Source organism: Schistocerca nitens, chromosome 5 (genome assembly GCF_023898315.1).
Source record: "Schistocerca nitens isolate TAMUIC-IGC-003100 chromosome 5, iqSchNite1.1, whole genome shotgun sequence".
In the NCBI taxonomy this organism is placed as follows: domain Eukaryota; kingdom Metazoa; phylum Arthropoda; class Insecta; order Orthoptera; family Acrididae; genus Schistocerca; species Schistocerca nitens.
Window position 1 is genome coordinate 356460229 of NC_064618.1, and position 22151 is coordinate 356482379.

General features: G+C 41.1%; 1 protein-coding gene and 1 non-coding gene across 2 annotated transcripts in view; one reads left to right on the forward strand and one right to left on the reverse strand.

The window, feature by feature from the left end:
* Positions 1–22151, forward strand: part of LOC126260178 (DNA polymerase eta) — a 210439-nt gene that overhangs the window by 91470 nt on the left and 96818 nt on the right. Inside the window, exons 4-6 of the mRNA XM_049957441.1 lie at positions 9244–9413; positions 13170–13393; positions 14974–15097. Of these exons, the coding sequence (XP_049813398.1) occupies positions 9244–9413; positions 13170–13393; positions 14974–15097 (518 nt within the window). The remainder of the gene's footprint in view (positions 1–9243; positions 9414–13169; positions 13394–14973; positions 15098–22151) is intronic.
* On the reverse strand, positions 949–1023 carry Trnas-uga (transfer RNA serine (anticodon UGA)). Its single transcript has one exon. It is a non-coding gene; the product is annotated as a tRNA-Ser (tRNA).

A 22151-nucleotide genomic window follows, 5' to 3' on the forward strand; every position in this document is an offset into this window, starting at 1 on the left:
GCGTCGCTGCGGTCCGGTCCCAGGTCGACGGGCACGTGCACCTTCCGCCGACCACTGGCGACAACATCGATGTACTGTGGAGACCTCACGCCCCACGTGTTGAGCAATTCGGCGGTACGTCCACCCGGCCTCCCGCATGCCCACTATACGCCCTCGCTCAAAGTCCGTCAACTGCACATACGGTTCACATCCACGCTGTCGCGGCATGCTACCAGTGTTAAAAACTGCGATGGAGCTCCGTATGCCACGGCAAACTGGCTGACACTGACGGCGGCAGTGCACAAATGCTGCGCAGCTAGCGCCATTCGACGGCCAACACCGCGGTTCCTGGTGTGTCCGCTGTGCCGTGCGTGTGATCATTGCTTGTACAGCCCTTTCGCAGTGTCCGGAGCAAGTATGGTGGGTCTGACACACCGGTGTCAATGTGTTCTTGTTTCCATTTCCAGGAGTGTATTTCCTCAAACACATATATTTTATGTAGCAGACTCTTCAGTAAGAGGTTTGTTACAAAATGAACATATTTTTGAAAAGTCACTTTTTTAAAATTTTTGCTCAATAGAGCTCTACTGGGAGGTGGGTAGTTTCCGTGTGGGCCTTGTTTACATTTACTGATTTTGCTGTTTCCTCTTCGTTTGTTACTCTCACGTCAAATGAAAACAAAACAGATTTATATGGCTGGGAGCTATCAAGTGAATTAAAATACATTCACATAATTACGGAAGACTAAAATATGTTATTATTTTCAGATTTTATTTTATTTCCACCTTTCTGACAGTCGAGCATTAATCAACTTGCAGTTATTTGGCTTTCATTAATTTTTTCTGCTGAGGCAGTCAATTTATTTGGGGGAAAAAAAAGGTTTAATTCCACACTATTGCCTAATTTCAACTGTTTGCTGCATTTTAAGTGCACATATTCATCTTGTAGCACATATAGCATTGAAACTGTGTGCCCGACCGAGACTCGAACTCGGGACCTTTGCCTTTCACGGGCAAGTGCTCTACCAACTGAGCTACCGAAGCACGACTCACGCCCGGTAGGTCCCGAGTTCGAGTCTCGGTCGGGCACACAGTTTTAATCTGCCAGGAAGTTTCATATCAGCGCACACTCCGCTGCAGAGTGAAAATCTCATTCTAGAGACATATAGCATTATGCCATGATAAAGAACCAAACATGAGATACTACAGTATTGGTACTCCAAGAAAATCTGCATTCCAATCTGGACATACGAAAGTGCACTTTAAGCCGAATCATGCATTTTAGTATGGTTCACAAAATTCCGATGCTCTTGGAGTATCCTCTAATGTCTTGTTTCTTTTATGACGTAATGTAAGATCTTGTAATGTTTTACACGTACAAATTTACGGGCTTCCTGCATCATTATAGCTGTGCTAACACCGTGACGCTTGTTAACTGGCGCTCTCTGGCAACTACTGAAACTAACCTATTTTTAACAGGTCACAGGAAAATATTGCGAATGGTTGTTGGAAAAGCGTTACTTTGAAAGTAAATTTCCTTTTATGCAACATGAACTACACTCCTGGAAATTGAAATAAGAACACCGTGAATTCATTGTCCCAGGAAGGGGAAACTTTATTGACACATTCCTGGGGTCAGATACATCACATGATCACACTGACAGAACCACAGGCACATAGACACAGGCAACAGAGCATGCACAATGTCGGCACTAGTACAGTGTATATCCACCTTTCGCAGCAATGCAGGCTGCTATTCTCCCATGGAGACGATCGTAGAGATGCTGGATGTAGTCCTGTGGAATGGCTTGCCATGCCATTTCCACCTGGCGCCTCAGTTGGACCAGCGTTCGTGCTGGACGTGCAGACCGCGTGAGACGCGCTTCATCCAGTCCCAAACATGCTCAATGGGGGACAGATCCGGAGATCTTGCTGGCCAGGGTAGTTGACTTACACCTTCTAGAGCACGTTGGGTGGCACGGGATACATGCGGACGTGCATTGTCCTGTTGGAACAGCAAGTTCCCTTGCCGGTCTAGGAATGGTAGAACGATGGGTTCGATGACGGTTTGGATGTACCGTGCACTATTCAGTGTCCCCTCGACGATCACCAGTGGTGTACAGCCAGTGTAGGAGATCGCTCCCCACACCATGATGCCGGGTGTTGGCCCTGTGTGCCTCGGTCGTATGCAGTCCTGATTGTGGCGCTCACCTGCACGGCGCCAAACACGCATACGACCATCATTGGCACCAAGGCAGAAGCGACTCTCATCGCTGAAGACGACACGTCTCCATTCGTCCCTCCATTCACGCCTGTCGCGACACCACTGGAGGCGGGCTGCACGATGTTGGGGTGTGAGCGGAAGACGGCCTAACGGTGTGCGGGACCGTAGCCCAGCTTCATGGAGACGGTTGCGAATGGTCCTTGCCGATACCCCAGGAGCAACAGTGTCCCTAATTTGCTGGGAAGTGGTGGTGCGGTCCCCTACGGCACTGCGTAGGATCCTACGGTCTTGGCGTGCATCCGTGCGTCGCTGCGGTCCGGTCCCAGGTCGACGGGCACGTGCACCTTCCACCGACCACTGGCGACAACATCGATGTACTGTGGAGACCTCACGCCCCACGTGTTGAGCAGTTCGGCGGTACGTGCACTCGGCCTCCCGCATGCCCACTATACGCCCTCGCTCAAAGTCCGTCAACTGCACATACGTTTCACGTCCACGCTGTCGCGGCATGCTATCAGTGTTAAAGACTGCGATGGAGCTCCGTATGCCACAGCAAACTGGCTGACACTGACGGCGGCGGTGCACAAATGCTGCGCAGCTAGCGCCATTCGACGGCCAACACCGCGGTTCCTGGTGTGTCCGCTGTGCCGTGCGTGTGATCATTGCTTGTACAGCCCTCTCGCAGTGTCCGGAGCAAGTATGGTGGGTCTGACACACCGGTGTCAATGTGTTCTTTTTTCCATTTCCAGGAGTGTATGTGTGAGAATGTACAATGAATTTCTTAAATCACAGAGCATTTGACTCTCTTTAAAAAATCAACTCTTTGAGGAGGACAAGCATTTAGAATAATTTTGAGCCCAGAAGATAAGACATTTACGTCGTTAAAAATTTTTCTGGCACATGTGTGTGACGTATCTTGAAGTGTAACACGCCCAAAAAAGATCAACATTATGTGAGAAAGCTTAGCTTCACTTGCAGCTTATTAATCTTAGAGACCAATATTATATGTGAAAGCTTTTTTATATATTTATGTTATTTGTTTGTTTATTTTTTTCTGCAACACTGTGTGTATTAAATTAAACCATTAACTTTTCCTATTTGTGTGTTCACGCTACTTAACAGTCATGTTGCTATTGGCTGACTACATCACATGTCCAATGATCTGAATATTCACTGTCATTGTCTGGCAAAATGACATGATATGGACTGTGACTGGCTTACAAAAGTGCATCGCAGTTTCAATTTCAAATGCTTCGGAAAGTAACATGCAGTGTTTGGTGGAATTCGAATTATACTTTCGTAATGTGAAAATATGTGGTGTACATGTTGCTGAACATCAGACATCTTTCCAAAACTTGTGTTTTTCCCTGAGTTTTGTTTTTTAAAGTGCCAGGAAATTCTACGCCAGCATGTAAAACCATAACCATTCAAAAGGCTGATAAGTTGTATAGTTCCGAGGAAAAGTATACTGTCACTTAACATGGAAAAAGTGTATTTTCATTCAGGAGAAAATGTATTTCTAACCAGGAAATCCAGTAATTTTTTTTTTCCTCATCCACGTATACACCCTGAGTGGCGACTGGGTGGGGGTAAGGAGGCGGCCTGGGGCGGGGGAGGGGGTCAGGTAGTAGGGTAGGGGTAGCGGACAGTGCAGTGCTGCTGGGGAGTGCACAGGAATGAGGTGGATGGCAGCTACGTGCAGTTAGTAGGTTAGATGGGGCAGGGTTGTGGTGGGAAGAGGGGGGGGGGGGTAGAGGAAAAGAAGAGAAGTAAAAGTCTGGGTGTGATGATGGAATGAGGACTGTATAGTGTTGAAATGGGAACAGGGAGGACAATGACTAACGAAGATTGAGGCCAGGAGGGTTATGGGAGCATGGGATATATTGCAGGGAAAGTTCCCACCTTCACAATTCAGAAAAGCTGGTGTTGGTGCAAGGATCCATATGACACAGGCTGTGAAGCAGTCATTGAAATGAAGGATGTCACTTTTGGCAGTGTGCTCAGGAATCGTGTCGTCCACTTGTTTCATGGCCACAGTTTGTCGGTGCTCGTTCAAGTGGACTGACAGCTTGTTGGTTGTCATGCCCACATAGACTGCAGCACAGTGGTTGCAGCTTAGCTTGTAGATCACATAACTGGTTTCACAGGTAGCCCCTCCCTTTGATGGAACAGGTGATATTTGTGACCAGACTGGAGTAGGTGGTGATGGGAGGATGTATGGGACAGTTCTTGCATCTAGGTCTATTACAGGGGTATGAGCCATGATGATGTGAGGGGTTGGAAGCAGGGGTTGTGCAGGAATGGGCAAGTATATTGTGTAGGTTGGGTGGACGGCAGAATACCACTGTGGGAGGTGTGGGAAGGACAATGGGCAGGACATTTCTCATTTCAGGGCATGACGAGAGGTAGTCGAAACACTGGCGGAGAATGTAATTTAGTTGCTCCGGTCCTGGGTGGTACTGAGTTACGGGGAATGCTCCTCCATGGCCGGACGGTGAGACTTTGGGAGGTGGTGGGAGACTGGAAAGATATGCACGGGAAATTTGTTTTTGTACAATGTTGAGAGGATAATTACGGTCTGTGAAGGCTTCAGTGAGACACTCGGTATATTTCGAGAGAGACCGCTCGTCGCTGCAGATGCGACAACCGCGGGTGGCTAGGTTGTAACTTGCACTGCAATATATCCTACGTTCCCTCCTATCCTCAGCCTTCATTAGTCATTGTCCTTACCCTTCCAGCCTCCCTGTTCCCATTCCAGCACTATACAGCCCTCATTCCTCCATCGCACCCAGTCTTTTTGGTTCTCTCCTTTTCTGCTACACTCCCCACCTCTCCCCTGCTCTCCGTCTAACCTCCCGACTGCACATAGTTGCCCTACCCTCTCTCCACCTTGTCCCTGCACACTCTCCAGCAGCACTGCTCTGTCCGCCACCCCTACCCTACTACCCCTCCCCCCTTCCCAACCCAGTCTCCTCCTTACCCCCACCCAGTACCAACTCCCATCATGCTGCTCGCAGTGTGGCCACAGTTGCCTGAGACAGCAATCTTGTGTGTGTTAGTTGCATGTGTGTGTGTGTGTGTGTGTGTGTGTGTGTGTGTGTGTGTGTGTGTGTGTGTGTGTGTGTGTGTGTGTAGTGTAGGGTAGTCTAGTGTCTGTGTTGTTTGATGATGATGATATGATGATGATGATGCTGATGATGATGACAGAAGGGAGAGGGTGAAACCCAGTGCTGACTGCAGCCTACTCCTCATGAGTAGCACCAAGGGGGCTGCCAAGCTAACCATCGTCATCTGACAGACGTATCACCAACAATGGTGTCACATGCCCTCACATTATGAGACCCTGTGCAGAGGTTCAGTATTCAAACCAAGACATTAGCGCAAAGTCTGGTGATCAGGAACTTAACACCACCATGTCTCCTTCCCTTCATGGCCAGATTCTGGCAGTGAAAATTTTTCCATCTCCAGGATTCGAAGCAGCTTACCCCCACGTCGAACGCCAGTGCTCAAGTGTGTGTTAGCAACCTTGTCCATAGAGGTGTGTTTCTGTCTGTGACATGTCATTCAATCTATTAGGAATTGATGAGTGTCAGAGAAACTCAGTTGTTAAGTTTTTTGGTAGCCACTTCAAATAGTCACATACAGTACCACAAAAATGGTATGCATTTTAAAGTTAAAAAGCATTTTATTGGACTCTTGAAATAAAATGGGAGTCATTACTGTATGTAGTCAATTTTTTCATTGAGTGTGGTCTGTTTATTACAAGCTGTCACTTGAGGTCTCATGACTTGTCATTTATGTAAGAAAAACTTATAAGTTTGAAGTGAGGCACATACTGTATGTTCCCTTTGGAAGGATGGGGATTAACACACCTGAAAACTGGCGTATCAGATGGTAAGTTGACAGTACCACTGCTTTGCTGAATTGTCCTTGTTGTCAGTTCAATCAAGATAATTAGTAGTTTATTACAAATACTTACCATATTATTTACTGATATGGTCCCGCTGGCTCACACTTTGCCCAAACTGATCATACTCATCTTAAATGAACTCAGATATGTCAGTATCTTAGCCAATCCTAGTCTCTGCTGCTCGTAAACTGTGCTGAATTATTTTGAGCCAACAGTATTTCCACATTTTTCCAGTCTTCCTTCACTTTGGCATTTTACTGGATGAATGAATTCCATTTGTAATAATAATAATAATAATAATAATAATAATAATAATAATAATATCAGTGTTATCAGGTGTTTTCTTTATATAGTCTGACTAGCTTAGCGCACACTGCTTCTCTTCTGTAGACTATGTTGTCTGCAAAGATTTGTTTGTTTTTCCTTAATCAAATTTTTATATTCACAAATTGTAAAATCTTCTAAGCTTTCCACACTAATTAAGGCCATAGAAGCATGGTCTTTTCCGAATGTACTTCAGACCAAAAAGCGATTCAAGTTGCTGGAGTTCAAAGCTTTTGTTCCCTATGAATTTTGCGTTCTTGTAGAGTTATTTACGTAGAAAGTTTTCATCCACCACCACATATTTCTTTATTTCTAACCGGGAAGTGAAATACCAGTTTTCATAGTTTAGCTTAAAAATGATTGCATAATGAAATAATTTCATAAAAAAATTTCATCCCAAATTTCACCTCCTTAGGGGTTGAATTTTCAAAAGCACTGAAGCGCACTTTTTTTTTATTTGTAACCAAGAAGTGAAAAACCAATTTTCATAGCTGTAGCTTTAAAAATACTTTAGTGGTTCTTTAATAATAATTTATTTCTAAAAATCTTCCACCCATATGCAGTCTACAATCTTGTGTCATAGGCAGGCATCTTGATTTCTGTTTATTGCTTTCAGAATACCACAGACCATAAACTACAGAGAGTACTGATCCTGGTAGCCTGAACTAAATTTTCATTGCCTCACTAAACACAGGTGCCCAGAGAATGAAAATATTGTATGAAGCCAAATAAAGGGAATATTTTTTAATTGGATAGATAAAAAATCTACTCTTCAAGTGGTGGCAGAACACACACATAAAAGACGGTTGTAATTGGCAAGCTTTCAGAGCCAGTGGCTCCTTCTTCAGGTAGAAAGGTTCAAGGGGAAGGAAGAGGGGTGAAGGAAAAGGGCTGGAGAGATCTAGGAAAGTCACCCAGAACTGCAGGTGAGGGGAGACTTTCTATACAGGATGAGAAGGAAAAACTCATTGTTGGGGACTGCATCAGACGAGATTTGAAAACCTGAGAGCTTAATGTAGACAGAGTTTAATGTTAGACGGAAGTGTGTAGCTGGAGGCAGGGTAATATGCAGACAGAGATTTCTGCTTAAACATCATGCATGAGTTAATAAGAGTGTAAAGCTAAGTGCATTGTACGTAACATAGGTGCGGGGGGGGGGGGGGGGGGGGGTGTAACAATGAAAGATGTAGAAAACTAAAACAGAGTGAAGCGAAGAGTAGTTACAGTGAAGAAATCCCTAGATGGAAGAAACTAACATAAATTAAGACCACGTGGGCGGCGAGAACCAAGGACATGTTAGTGCTAGTTCCCACGTGTAGAGTTCTCAGACACTGATGTCTGGCGGAAGATTCCAGATTGCATGTGTGGTGAAACAGGTACCGATGTCACGAATGTGTTTTTAAGTGTTCTTGCTCTATATGAGTGTATGATATTTAACTATAGGAAAAAATAGACACTCTTAAATCACTCCTTGGTTGTTATTTTTGGGCCTAAAACGTGTATTTTTGAAAATTTGGATACCAAACTTAGGAGGTCATTTTGACTGGTTATTTTTGAATTTAGGGTATTTTGTGTAATAGACGATGTTGTAGAGGACACTTTTCTAAAAACAATTATGTCAATTGCAATGTTGTAACTTAACCCATTGCAGAGATATCCATATTTTTGCTAACATCTCTAAACTGAAACATCATGGCGCACTTACAAACGAAAATGGCTGCCATTCAGTAAAGCTGAAAGGAAAATTTTTTTAAAACACTGTTTTGAAGCTTTCAATTATAGGGTGGTCACATATAAAAAAATTAAAATAATTGAAAATGGTCAAGCAACCAACTTAATTTTTATTGGACCACTTCATTTGGATTGACTACTTATAACATGTCCTTGGTTTTTGTCGCCCACCTGGCCTTAATTTACGTTAATTTCTTTCATCACCGCATTTCTTTACTGTAACTACTCTCTGCTTCACTCTGTTTTAGTTTTCTACATCTTTCATTGTCTTTCCCTGCTATTTTTCACCATTCGTCCCCCCCCCCCCCCCCCTCGCACCTTTGTTACATACAATGCACTTAGCTTTTCGCTGTTATTAACTCATGCATGATTTTTAAGGAGCAATCTCTGTTTGTATATTACACTGTCTTCCACCTTTAAGCTCTCAGGTTTTCAAATCTCATCTGATGCATTCCCCAACGATCAGTCTTTCCTTCTCATCCTGTATGGTAATGCTTGCCTGACCCGCAGTTCTGGGTGACTTTCCCGAAATCTACTCTTTTTCCTAGACCTCTACAGACCATTTCCTTTACCCCTCTTCCTTCCCCTTCAACCCTTCTGCCTGAAGAAGGAGCCACTGGCTCCAAAAGCTTTCCAGTTACAACCTTCTTTTATGTGTGTGTTCTGGCGCCACTTGGTGAGTAGATTTTTTTATCTTTCCAATTAAATAATTTTATCAGTAATTGATTATTTTTGTTCAAATAAAGGGAATAGCTGTTTCTCAAATGGAATGAAAAACATCACGTTTACTTAACTGAATCAGGCATTTCACTTTAGTGAAATAAATTACCATTTACCAAATAGAAAAATCATCATTAATTGAGAAGTGTAACAAATTTAGTGATTACTATTGTAGATGTTCAGGAACATAGGCAGACACGATAAATGAAACTGTTTATATTATACATTCTTTCTTATCATTTATCATTAATAGAAAAACTGACAGTTTGGGGACAGATCAGTAGTGCTGTTCTTTTTTCATTGTGTTTTTGTAGTATCCAACTCATACTTTTATGCTACAATGTATTGTGTTTCAGATAATAGAGTTGATGGTTTATCAACATGGTTATCCAGCTTTGATGAAACAGAACTTAGTGAGCCTGCTGAAGAAAGACTTGCAGTTGGTGGTGTCATTGTTGAAGAAATGAGAGCTGCTGTTTTTGAACAGACTGGATTCAGATGCTCTGCAGGCATTGCCCATAACAAAGTAATTATTGCAGTTGTTTATGCTATAGTGAACAATAGAGCGCCTAGTTTATGAATGTGTGAAAATAAGAAAAAATATTGTACCTCCAATGTGTCAGTCAATCATACCCATCCTCAACATTGAATTGGTGTTTCAAACAATAATTACTCTTTGACACTTATGTGGGACCAAATATACATCAGAGTTACCAGTAACATTCTGGAGATGCTATTTTCCCTTTACTGCTACTGAAAATTCATTGGTTTCGTTTCTCAGATACCATTTGAAACACTTGTGCCAAAAAATAAAGTTAGTTTATTATATTATTTATGATAGCCTGTGGAAGATTATGTCTGAATGTGGATATCTTTATCACTTAACAGAGGTAGTGAAAATTCTTTACAAAAATAAACAAATTGTAATAAGTGCAGGTAGAAATCGATTAGAGGAAATAATTATTAACCTGTATAGTTTATTTTATAGTATTAAAGAGTTAAGGACAGCTGTTTGCATTGTGTAAAATTTTGTTATTAAGTATATGATGAATCATTTTTATGCATAGACTAGCAACCCACCCTGACTTTGACAGGAAGCACTAGAATCTGTGGTCAGACAACTTATCTGACTTAGCGGTAATAAATTATATACACAAACCTTCCTCACGAATGAGTATGTCAGTTAGTGAAAACCATATCGAAACCCTTATATTAGTTCCTCCAGATATATAGACAGAAAAATGTGACAGAGGACTTTTCATCATAGTTCAGCCAATTTGCTCAAAATATTTATAAGTTTTATACACAAACCCTTGTGAGTCTGTCGTTCTATTAGCGAAAAATGCATTATAATCCCTACAGTAGTTTCTGAGATCAGCTTTCACATACAGGCAGCAAATTGTTGTGGAGGACTTCAATTTATAACATTTAATAATAGATTTGTATAGATGGGTTTCTGTATTAAATTCTGTGTGTTTTTCTATAATGTTTGTAATTAAAAACACATTGTCTGTGCATGAACGACTGAGCTAAATCCATTTGTTCTTCAGAAATAAGATCTCTGATATTCTTCATGCCTTGATGGCCTTTATCAACCTTGAGAAGGCTTTTGACCATGTGAACCAGGATAGCCTGTGGAAGATTATGTCTGAATGTGGATATCTTTATCACTTAACAGAGGTAGTGAAAATTCTTTACAGAAATAAACAAATTGTAATAAGTGCAGGTAAAAATCGATTAGAAGAAATAATTATTAACCTGTATTTTAGATAAGGGTTCAGACTGTCACCTGCCCTTCTTAATATTTACATTGACTTCATTCTTCATAAATGGGAATGTAAAGTAAAGAAAGGAATTAAGGTACTGATGAGAAATTCATGAATGTACTTTTGTTTGCAGATGACATTGTTGTTATTCAAAAGAATTAAGACCCCCTCCAAAGCTAAGCACACAGCTAAATTATATATGCAAAAAGTACACCTTAACAATTTCTACTAATAAAATGAAAAACATGGCATTTTGAGGAAAATATGCAGTCAGATTGAAAGTTGTTTTGGTGGTGGTGGTGGTTAGTGTTTAACATCCCGTCGACAACGAGGTCATTAGAGACGGAGCGCAGGCTCGGGTTAGGGAAGGATTGGGAAGGAAATAGGCCGTTAGGGAAGGATTGGGAAGGAAATAGGCCGTGCCCTTTCAAAGGAACCGTCCCGGCATTTGCCTGAAACGATTTAGGGAAATCATGGAAAACCTAAATCAGGATGGCCGGAGACTGGATTGAACCGTTGTCCTCCCGAATGCGAGTCCAGTGTGCTAACCACTGCGCCACCTCGCTCGGTAAAGTTGTTTTGGATATTTCAGTTTTAGAACAAGTTTCCCAGATCTCTTATTTAGGCTATGCTATAAGCTTTGAGTTTGACTCTGCTATTGAAGATAAAATACAAAAATTCAAAGCTGTCTGTGGTACAGTAGCAGAACTTTGGACCATATAGTCCATAAATAGACCATCATGAAATTCCATAATGTTATGGCATTTCCTTTGTTATCCTATGTAAGTGAAAGACGAGTTACCACAAAAAAAAAAGAAAACAAGAAAATACAATCCAAACAGCAGAGATAAGATTCCTAAGGAAGACGAAGGGCTGCGCAAGGAGAGACATGATTATAAATTAAGATATTAAAACATAATTAAATGTTTTCAACATGAATAAAAAAAATTCAGAAATATCAAGAAGATTGTAGACAACATCTCGTGAGAGTGACAGAGCTCACAATTTCTCAGAAGATCCTAAACTACAAGAGGTATCAGAAGACCTCAAAAAAGGTGGAAATGATTTTGTTTGTTTTTAAGTTCAGAACAGGCAACGGCCTAATCCTTGAAAGGAAGATGATGATACTGATGGTTTTTATAGATTATTGTAATGCTTTTTGCTGTCTGGAGTTGTGGGGGCTGCTTACTTTACGGCTTTTACTATCAAATACTGCCACCTCTGTAACTGACCAGCTCGTAGCTCGCATCATTGCCACAAGGCATCACTCCAGATGCCAGTTAAATATGGAACAGATAACACTAGATATATTACACACCCATCATAACTGTAATTGTAAATTATGTACACAAGCTTTCCATGTGAATCAGTCTGTCTATTAGTGAAAACCATATTAAAATCACTACAGTAGTTTCTAAGATTCTCTTTCACACTGAGACAGAAAAATGCAGTGGGGGACATCATTTTGTAATATGTGTAAATTAAAAAGTTCAGTCTTTGTTATCATCATTATTTCCCTGTTCTGAATCATTATGGAAGAAAACATAAAACATAATTCTTAGTTTGCTTTTTATTTCTATACAAGAGTGTCCATTTGGTGCCCCAAGTCATTCTAATTATCAAAATTTTCTTTCTCAAACAGTTGTATTCTTCATAATGATAAGTTGGGAATCCATAATCAAGTCTAACCTTGCTGAAATCTTACTACTACTTTGTTTAGGTACTGACATTGCAAGTTACATTGATCCATTAGTGCTCATCTTGCCTCCCAAGTGCCTGGGTACTCTGTTGATTTGGGCAGAATAAGATTACTTAGTGCTGCTTATAGTTGGGACACATCCTTATGTTAGTTTAGGGTCATTTTTGAATCTGTTATGAAGATTTTATAAAGTTAATTATTTAAAAATATTTGAATGCGTAGCTGAAAGTACAGTTACCTTAAATATTACAGCTACATTTTTGTGCAAATAACACACAAATTAACACATATAGACATTCTTTCTTTTTTTCTTTGAAGATCTTCTGAATTGATAGTGACAGAAAATCTTTATACCATCTTTTTGTATTGTACATCTGTTTTCTATGGGTGTATATCTGTTAATATATATGACTGCAAGTAAACATGCAAAAAATATAGCTATAAATATGAGCCATGTGTGTCATCACTGTAATTTCAGCCTTAAACTTTCAAATGTTTTAAGTATATATGAAATAGATGTGAAAAGTATTAACTTGAGAATACTTTTGGAACAGGCCAGAGGTGACCAGAAACCAATGTAAGATTATACTGTGCCTGTAAACATCATCTGCAGTTTATTCACCACTGAACTTTAAGCCACAGTCTCAGTTTAATTATTCCTATTGTGGATAACATTAAACGAATGTAGTCTTGGTAACTAGTTCTCCATGTGCTTATGGTTGTTTTATCAAATAAGACAGCTTTGATCATGGGTTATAAGTATTTTGCAAATAATTGTTTTTGTATGGTGTGTTTTGATGTAATGAAATTGTTTCAGATACTTGCAAAATTAGCATGTGGACTTCACAAGCCCAATCGTCAAACAATTTTACCACAGTCACAAGTACCAGTCTTGTATCAGACTTTACCAATCAAGAAAGTTCGAAGCTTGGGTGGAAAGTTTGGCGATTATGTAGCTACAGTTTTAGGATGCACTGTTATGAGTGATCTTGCAAAGTTCTCTCTTTCAAAGCTTCAAGAAAAGTTTGATGAGAAGCAGGGGTGAGATGTCCTTCCTTATTGTCATCATTATTATTATAAATTATTACTGCTACAACAACAACAACTACTACTACTATTACTACTATTTATTACCTCTATATGTATTGTTCATAACACTGTGATGTAAACAAGCCAGTGAAGTGAAATTTACCAAAAATGGAAAGCAAGGTAAGGATCACTCAGGTAACTTATGGACTGCAGCCGGGTGATGTCATCGGTGACCTCTGATATTTTTACAGGAGTACACCATACCATTTTCAAGGCATAACTGCAGCAAGTAAGTGCTGTGCAATGTCTTCTGGATTACAACAGCACTGTCAGTGAACAACCTCACAGAGCTTCCAACCTTATGCACTAGATCATTTATATGTATTGTAAACATTAGCAGTTGCATGACACCACATTGAATGCAATTAGTGAACAAACTCTTCTCCAGCTTGAATTCCATTGATAGCCAAGTATACAACTGACTTTGTAATGTTGAATGACTGGTAGAGGATTTAATGTAACTGAGAACGCAGCAACTTTTTTCAAAGTGACATATTTTTTCTAATTGACTAGTTTATATTTAGCTGAAAGAAACACAAATAGTATTAAGATATAAGGGGAGAGGTTGTTGTTAATTTTCTGTATGTTGCTCATATTTTTTAATGCATACCTTGGCTTGTTCCACATCTCTAAAAAATGCTCCTTTTGATGGGATCTACGGAACATGATGAATGAATGACTGTATGCAGGAGTTGAGATAAAAGTGAGCAGCATCCTCTGTTGTTTGTTATCCAGTATTACCCTGGACAAAAGTGTATGATGATTATCTGGGAAACCGTTCACTCTCACAGGGACTTCCATCTGGTCTGAATGCTGTGTACTGTAAATTTCATTATTGGAGAGGCTCCGAAAAATGTGGCAATGTGTTGAATATTGGTATGTTTAATCTCTGTTTTGTAGCAGCACAAGTTTTATGTGAACAAAATTTGATTTTAAATGCAAACATTTTAGATTAGGCTTGGCGATGACCATTATGAATATGAAGTGAGAATACAAGTTGCTGTAACCAGACACATTAGACCAACTACAGTATTCTCCATTATGCAATTCAGTGGATTAGTCCTCCATCATCAGGTGAATTTATGTCAATTAATAAGGCTAACTTTTGAGTAACATGTGACACTGTCTATCGATGATCACTGGCTTCGTTTCCAGATGTACTTACATCACATTATGTACCCTGTACAGATGTGCTACAGGTCAGCCGAAAGTCACACGTGCAATTTATCAATGCCTTAATTTGACATAAAATCACCTAGTGATGGAGGTATTATCCTCCTAATTGCATAGTGGAAAGTATCCTATAACTGGCATAATGTGACTGGTTACAGCTGTTTGTATTTTCATTTGAAAATTTGATTTATTTTGATTATTCATTCATATTGTCAAAAGTTTCATACGTGTTAGTGTAATTGAGACTGCACCTTTGACCACAAGAGATGAATATTGTGTGAATATATTTCATATCATTTCTTCTCTCCCCTTAAAAGACACGAGTATGTATCACATTTTCATGTTTTGCTTCCTTACAGGACTTGGTTATACAATATAGCAAGGGGTATAGACCTAGAACAAGTCACTCCACGTCTCGTGTCTAAATCAATTGGATGCTGCAAGAATTTTCCAGGCAACCAGGCACTCTCTACAAAAACTGATGTGAGTAACATGGATTTTGTGTTTCATCTTTCTCTCTCTCCTACTGTTTATTCTGCCTGTTTGGGTCCACTGTTTTTCATGATTTGACAAAGTTATTTTATGTTCATCTACCTGGTTGGTGGGGGGTAGCAAGTATTTGAAAGGGGTGTGGGCTTGTAAATAACATACTCATGTTCAGAAAAAAAGAATCTGTATCAGTTTATTTTCTTATGGGAATTGTTTGGTTAGTTTTGCCAGGAATGGGGGCAGGGAGCGGGAGGCGAGAGAATCACTGAGAACAGAAAGGAATTGCGTTTTGAGGTTGCGGCTCTGAGAGACCTCCGTCTCACAAGTCAGGTGACTCTCCAGTGTGATTTGATTGGTATGTGACTTTTCTGATGATAATTCAACATCTTCTGTCATGAGCCGATGCCTTGTTGTAATGTCAGTGAAAAAGTGATGTGGACAAAAAAGGAGGCCTTTTTTGTAAAATTTAAATACTGAAAATTTCTCACGTTTTGTATCTGAGGCAGAGTTCGGGGCCAGCACAGCATTTGTCTGAACAAGTGTAGAAAAATACTTAACAACCTCACTCAGGTTGGCTGGTGCACCATACCAATGATTGTTAATCACTGTCCTGCTCACATGCTAGAACACTGTGCATTAAGTTGTGTGAGAAGTTTGCAGGCTACATGCCCCATATGATGTAAATTTTTACACCATTACAATAATGTACTATAATGATCAATTCCAGAGCTAGTACATTTTAATTTTCTTGCAACAATGTGCAAAAATATGCCATTATGTATTATGGTGCAGCTTGTTATAATCCAGTAATACAATTAATTCATTTATATTGAGTGATTGTGTAACAGTTTGCACTTAACACTGTCCCATAGTAGTTTATTAGAGAGGTTTACACTTTGGTAGTTCATGTAATTTAGTCCATAATTATAATAGAGGGAAACATTCCACGTGGGAAAAATATATCTACAAAAATGATGTGACTTACCAAACGAAAGTGCTGGCAGGTCGATAGACACACAAACAAACACAAACATACACACAAAATTCTAGCTTTCGCAACCAATGGTTGCTTCGTCAGGAAAGAGGGAAGGAGAGGGAAAGATGAAAGGATGTGGGTTTTAAGGGAGAGGGTAAGGAGTCATTCCAATCCCGGAGGCGGAAAGACTTACCTTGGGGGAAAAAAGGACAGGTATACACTCGCACACACACGTATATCCATCCGCACATACACAGACACAAGCAGACATTTGTAAAGGCAACGCTTTGCCTTTACAAATGTCTGCTTGTGTCTGTGTATGTGCGGATGGATATACGTGTGTGTGCGAGTGTATACCTGTCCTTTTTTCCCCCAAGGTAAGTCTTTCCGCTCCCGGGATTGGAATGACTCCTTACCCTCTCCTTTAAAACCCACATCCTTTCATCTTTCCCTCTCCTTCCCTCTTTCCTGACGAAGCAACCGTTGGTTGCGAAAGCTAGAATTTTGTGTGTATGTTTGTGTTTGTTTGTGTGTCTATCGACCTGCCAGCACTTTCGTTTGGTAAGTCACATCATTTTAGTCCATAATTAGATTCACCTTGTCCTACAACCACTAGTCTCAGTGACAGTAACCTTCCATGCGCTTGTTAATCATAACATAGTTCAATTAAAACATTCCTTACCTTGGGCTACAGAAATCACTCGAAAGTTTTTAAAGATAAAAGTTCTTGAGTTTCACAGATTTTAGTGAGCACAATTTTGCATACTGAGTGTGCATAGCAATGGTGTGAGTCAACACTGGGAATGCACCTAGCATAGGTCTTACGCATGAGCTTTTAAATCGCAAACTGCTAATTTTGAGTGACAACCAACTACTTACAGACAGGTGTAAGAACAAATAGTTATTTTGAAAACTACATCATGCTTTACAAAGTTGACTAGGTTGGATTTTGATTTATGGAAAATGCTGTTGGTCAGAAATTTAGAAAAATGCTCTGAAACTATTCTCCTTATGGAATGTGAATCCCCTTGTTACATGTAAGTGTGCCATCTTCGAAGTAGCATAATATTGCTGTATTTATTCATGCTGCACGTTTCACCTAATACAAGATATCTTCAGATTGGCCAGTATACCATTTTAGCAGGTGGTCAAGGGTGGGGCAGATGTTGTGTCATGTTGGGCGCAGGGTAGGGGGGAGAGAAGCAGGAAGAGGGGTTGTCGGTGAGTACCGTATTTACTCGAATCTAAGCCACACTTTTTTTCCGGTTTTTGTAATCCAAAAAACCGCCTGCGGCGTAGAATCGAGTGCAAAGCAAGCGGAAGTTCTGAAAAATGTTGGTAGGTGCCGCAACAACTAACTTCTGCCGTCGAATATATGTAGCTCTACACAAGCATGCTTTGTGGGCACAAAGATAAATACTGGCGCCAAAACCTCTGCATCAGTAAATAAATTTAAAAAAAGGTAGAAGACGAGCTTTTTTTTTTCTCCGCCCCGAGTTTCGACCACTGCATTTTCATACATTATCCAACGAAGTAAATACAAATTCCGTATTGTTCATCTTCGAATGTAGCAGAATTTCAGTGTACTACGAAAATCCGACTGGCAAGACTGTTAGGGATGTTTGTCAATATGGCCAACTCTACGTTCCGAGTTTTTTCCTACCTGTGAGAAGAGATGGTTGCTAATAGGAACCTGATGAAATGTGAATCACATGCACTATTCTCTTCACCATAAGAATAATACGAATATAAACATTTTGCCATGTATTCTTTTGTGTTTGCTGCTATCTCATTTAAATCCTGTCTGCCTAATAAACTACGAAACTAGAGTGAGACAACAGCAAACGCGGAAGAATAATCGTATCGTGTCATGTTTATATTCGTATTATTCTTATGCCTAATATTGATACAGTCAGAAATGAAGCACGGCAACTGACTAGATTTTAAATGTAAGATGACTAATTTCTGTGCAGAATTTGATGTACTAAAGAAGCGGCCGCAAAGATTTGCAAACGGAGAAAAATTTTCGCTAAACTCTCGTTCAGAACATGTTCTATCATACGCAGTCTATTATTTGGTTCTTGTTGATCATTATCAAAGAAAGCAGCAGTGTAAGTAACAACAAATAGCAGTCTCTTGCCATTGTTTCACTAATGAGACGATTCCTCTTTTTTTTAAGCGGCGGTAGCACGCACAAAAGCAAGTCATGCCGCGAGTGGCGACAGGCCGTAAACACGCACTATCAAAATGCGACAAACAATGCATGACACAGTACAGTAATGCATTTTCAGCTTAGAGTGACAAACACCTATAACAAAGAAAACGGCACTTATCAGATCAAAGCAAAATAAGCAATCGATTCAAACCAGACGAAGCACGTGAAAAAGGAAGGGTACCCGTATAAATACAGACGGAGCGCCTGACGCATAGCAATGGCTACCTGGTAAAGCCTAACTGCTAAGCTTAAGACTCGAACCAAACTACTGTAGCTGTATTGTCTTTCATTCGACCTAAATTGTGTCTCATATTACAATGGACCAACATTGTTTCGATTTGGAGGTGCAGCCTAAAACTTTTCTCTCCCCTTGAATTTCGAGTCTCAAATTTCAGGTGCGGCTTAGATTCGGGAAATTTTTTTTTTTCCTTTATTTCGAGTCTCATTTTTCAGGTGCGGCTTAGATTCGAATGCGGCTTACATTCGAGTAAATACGGTAGTTAGCGGCTTCGAGGGAGGGAGCAGGTTTGCTGGTTAGTAACGTTGGAGGGACGGATGGCAGGTGTACAGGCAGGGCAAATGACGCAAGTACTGGAGCTGGTGGGGTGCAGCATCGGTAACATAGGGATGTAGTTTGGGAGGGAGTGACAGGACAAAGGAAGGAGAGACTGTTGTGCAGCAGGTGTGGGACAGGGGGTTAATGGAGATTGAGGCCAGGAGGATTACAGGAGTGATGGATGTGTTGCAAGGATAACTCCCATCTAGAGAAAATGGTGGTGAAGGCTTGTGAAGCAGCCATTGAACTCGAGCATGTTGTGCTCAGCTCATTCCATTAGTCAGCTGCTTGGAAGTCACGTTCACACGTCCAGATAAAATGCGGTGCAAAAATAGCAGCTGAGCTGGTGTTTAACACAGCTGCTTTCACAGGTTGCCCTGCCTCTGATGGAGGCCTATGACAGGACTCTAGTAGGAAGTGTTGGGTGAGTGGATTGGGAAGGTATTTCACATGGATCTTCTACTTAGATATGTTCACTTTGGCAAGGTGGTGTAGGGAGGGGTGGGGGGGGGGGGGTGGGGGGGTAGGGGGGATCAGTGACATAGGGATGGACCAGAACGTTGTGTAGGATGCAGAGGTGATGGAATACTGCTTTAGGAGGGGTGGGAAGGATCTTGGGTAAGATGTCCCTCATTTCCAGGCATGATGATAGAAGCACATTATTCACTTGTTCCACTCCAGGTTGATACTAGGTGATGAAGGGGCGGGGCATTCCTGTGGAAATTTTGGAGGTAGTGGGGGAATTGGGGATGGGAGAGGATATGACATGGAAAATCTGTTTGTGGACTGGGTTTGGGAGGGTTAGTGCCTGTTTGTGAAGGTCCTCTGAGTCCTTCAGTGTACAGGGTAAGGGGCAGTCATCCACAGGTGACTAGACTTTATGGCAGCAATTTTTTGGTGTGGAAGGGGTGTAAACTGTTGAAATGTAGTTACTGTTGGTGGTTAGTGAGTTTAATGTGTACAGAGGTGTGGATGGGGTCCTCAGAAAGGCGGAGTTTAACATCTGGGAATATGGAATATTGGGCTGAGGAGGACCAATGAAACAGACGGTAGAAGGTGTTGAGGTTTTGGAGAAATGAAGATAGGATGTCTTGGCCCTAAGTTGAGATAATGATGGTATCAGCAGTGAAACTGAACCAGACAAGGGGGTTTTGGATGTTTTGAAGCTAGGAAGGTTTCTCAAGATGGCCCATGAAAAGATTGGTGTAGAAGGGTGCCATGCATTTGCCCGGGGCTCTGCCATGGATTTGTTTATGTAGGTAAAAAATTCAGCAACCAACACCGCATAAATATTTCTTTATTTAAAACAAACAGTTTTGATAGACTTTGCTGTCATTTTCAGGTCTTAAAAAAATCTTTTTGTTATGAAATGTATCATTTTAGTTTGGATCTCACACCAGGTTCTCATGTGGATAAAAAAAATAACACATTACAAAAGGTTTGTCATAACCAACATTTTTAAAAAACATATAGCACCCCTACACAAATGGCCACATCCATATACACTGAAGAGCCAGCGAAACTGGTACACTTGCCTAATGTCATGTAGGACCCCTGTGACCATGCAGAAATGCTGCAATATGACATGACATGGACTCAACTAATGTCTGAAGTATTGCTGGAGGGAACTGACACCATGAATCCTACAGGGCTATCCATAAGAATACGGGGGGGGGGGGGGGGGGGGGGGCGGGGGGGGGGGGCTGAAGATCTGTTCTGAGTAGCAAGTTACAAGGCATCCCAGGTATGCTCAATAATGTTCATGTCTGGGGAGTTTGGTGGCCAGCGGACGTGTTTAAACTCAGAAGAGTGTTCCTGGAGCCACTCTGTAGCAATTCTGGGTATGTGGTGTGTCGCATTGTCCTGCTGGAATTGCCCAAGTCCGTTGGAATGCATGATGGACATGAATGGATGTATGTGATCAGACAGGATGCTTATGTACGTGTCACCTCTCAGAGTCATATCTAGACATATCAGGGGTCCCGTATCACTCAAACCGCACACGCCTCACAGCATTACAGAATCTCCACCAGCTTGAACTGTCCCCTGCTGACATGCAGGGTCCATGGATTCATGAAGTTGTCTCCATACCTGTACATGTCCATCCACTTGATAAAGTTTGAAATGATACTCGTCCGAGCAGGCAACATGTTTCCAGTCTTCAACAGTCCAGTGTCAGTGGTGACGGGCGCAGGTGAGACGTAAAGCTTTGCACCACACAGTCATGAAGGGTAAATAAGTGGGCCTTCGGCTCCAAAATCCCATATCGATGATGTTTCGTTGAATGGTTCACACGCTGACACTTGTTGATGGCCCAGCATTGAAATCTACAGCAGTTTGCTGAAGGGTTGCACTTCTGTCATGTTGAATGAGTCTCTTCAGTCATCATTGTCCCGTTCTTGCTGGGTCTTTTTCCGGCCACAGCGAAGTAGGAGATTTGATGTTTTACTGGATTCCTGATATTCTCAGTACATTCATGAAATGCTCATACGGGAAAATCCTCACTTCATCACTACCTCGGAGATGCTGTGTCCCATCACTCATGCGCCGACTATAACACTACATACAAACTCGTTTAAATTTTGATAACCTGGCATTGTAGCAGCAGTAACCAATCTAACAACTATGCCAGGCCCTTGTTGTGTATATAGGTGTTTCTGATCGCAGCGCCGTATTCTGCCTGTGTACATATCACTGTATTTGGATACGCATACCTGAACCAGTTTCTTTGGCGCTTCAGTGTATATATCGCTCACAGATGCTTGTTACATCACAAAAACACAGTACACAGTAGCAGTGTACATATCGCTCACAGATGATTGTTACATCACAAAAACACAGTACACAGTAGCATATCTGTATACATAAGCTGGAGATATTCGAAACAGTGACAATCCACTTTAAACGGAGTACCTGGTAAAACTACTTGTTTATATAACTTTCCCTCAAAAGAGATGTAGTTGTGGGTAATGATGTAGTGGTAAGGTGTATGAGGATTGACATAGTGGATTTGGAGTCTGAAGGATGTTAGGAAATGTGTTGTTTGATAACATCAAGGCCATGGGCATGAGGGATGTGGTATGTAGGAAGATGACATTAATAGTGTAGAGTAGGTGTCCAAGAGGTAAAGAGGTGAGAATGGTGGAGTGTCAGTGAAGGAAATTGTTAATATCTTTGATATGAAAGGTTAGGTTTCGGGCAGTTAGTTGGAGGTACTGGTTAACCACAGTGGCAGTTCTTTCAATAGGGGCACAATAATTGGCTACAATAGGACATCCAGGATTGTTGCATCTGTGGATTT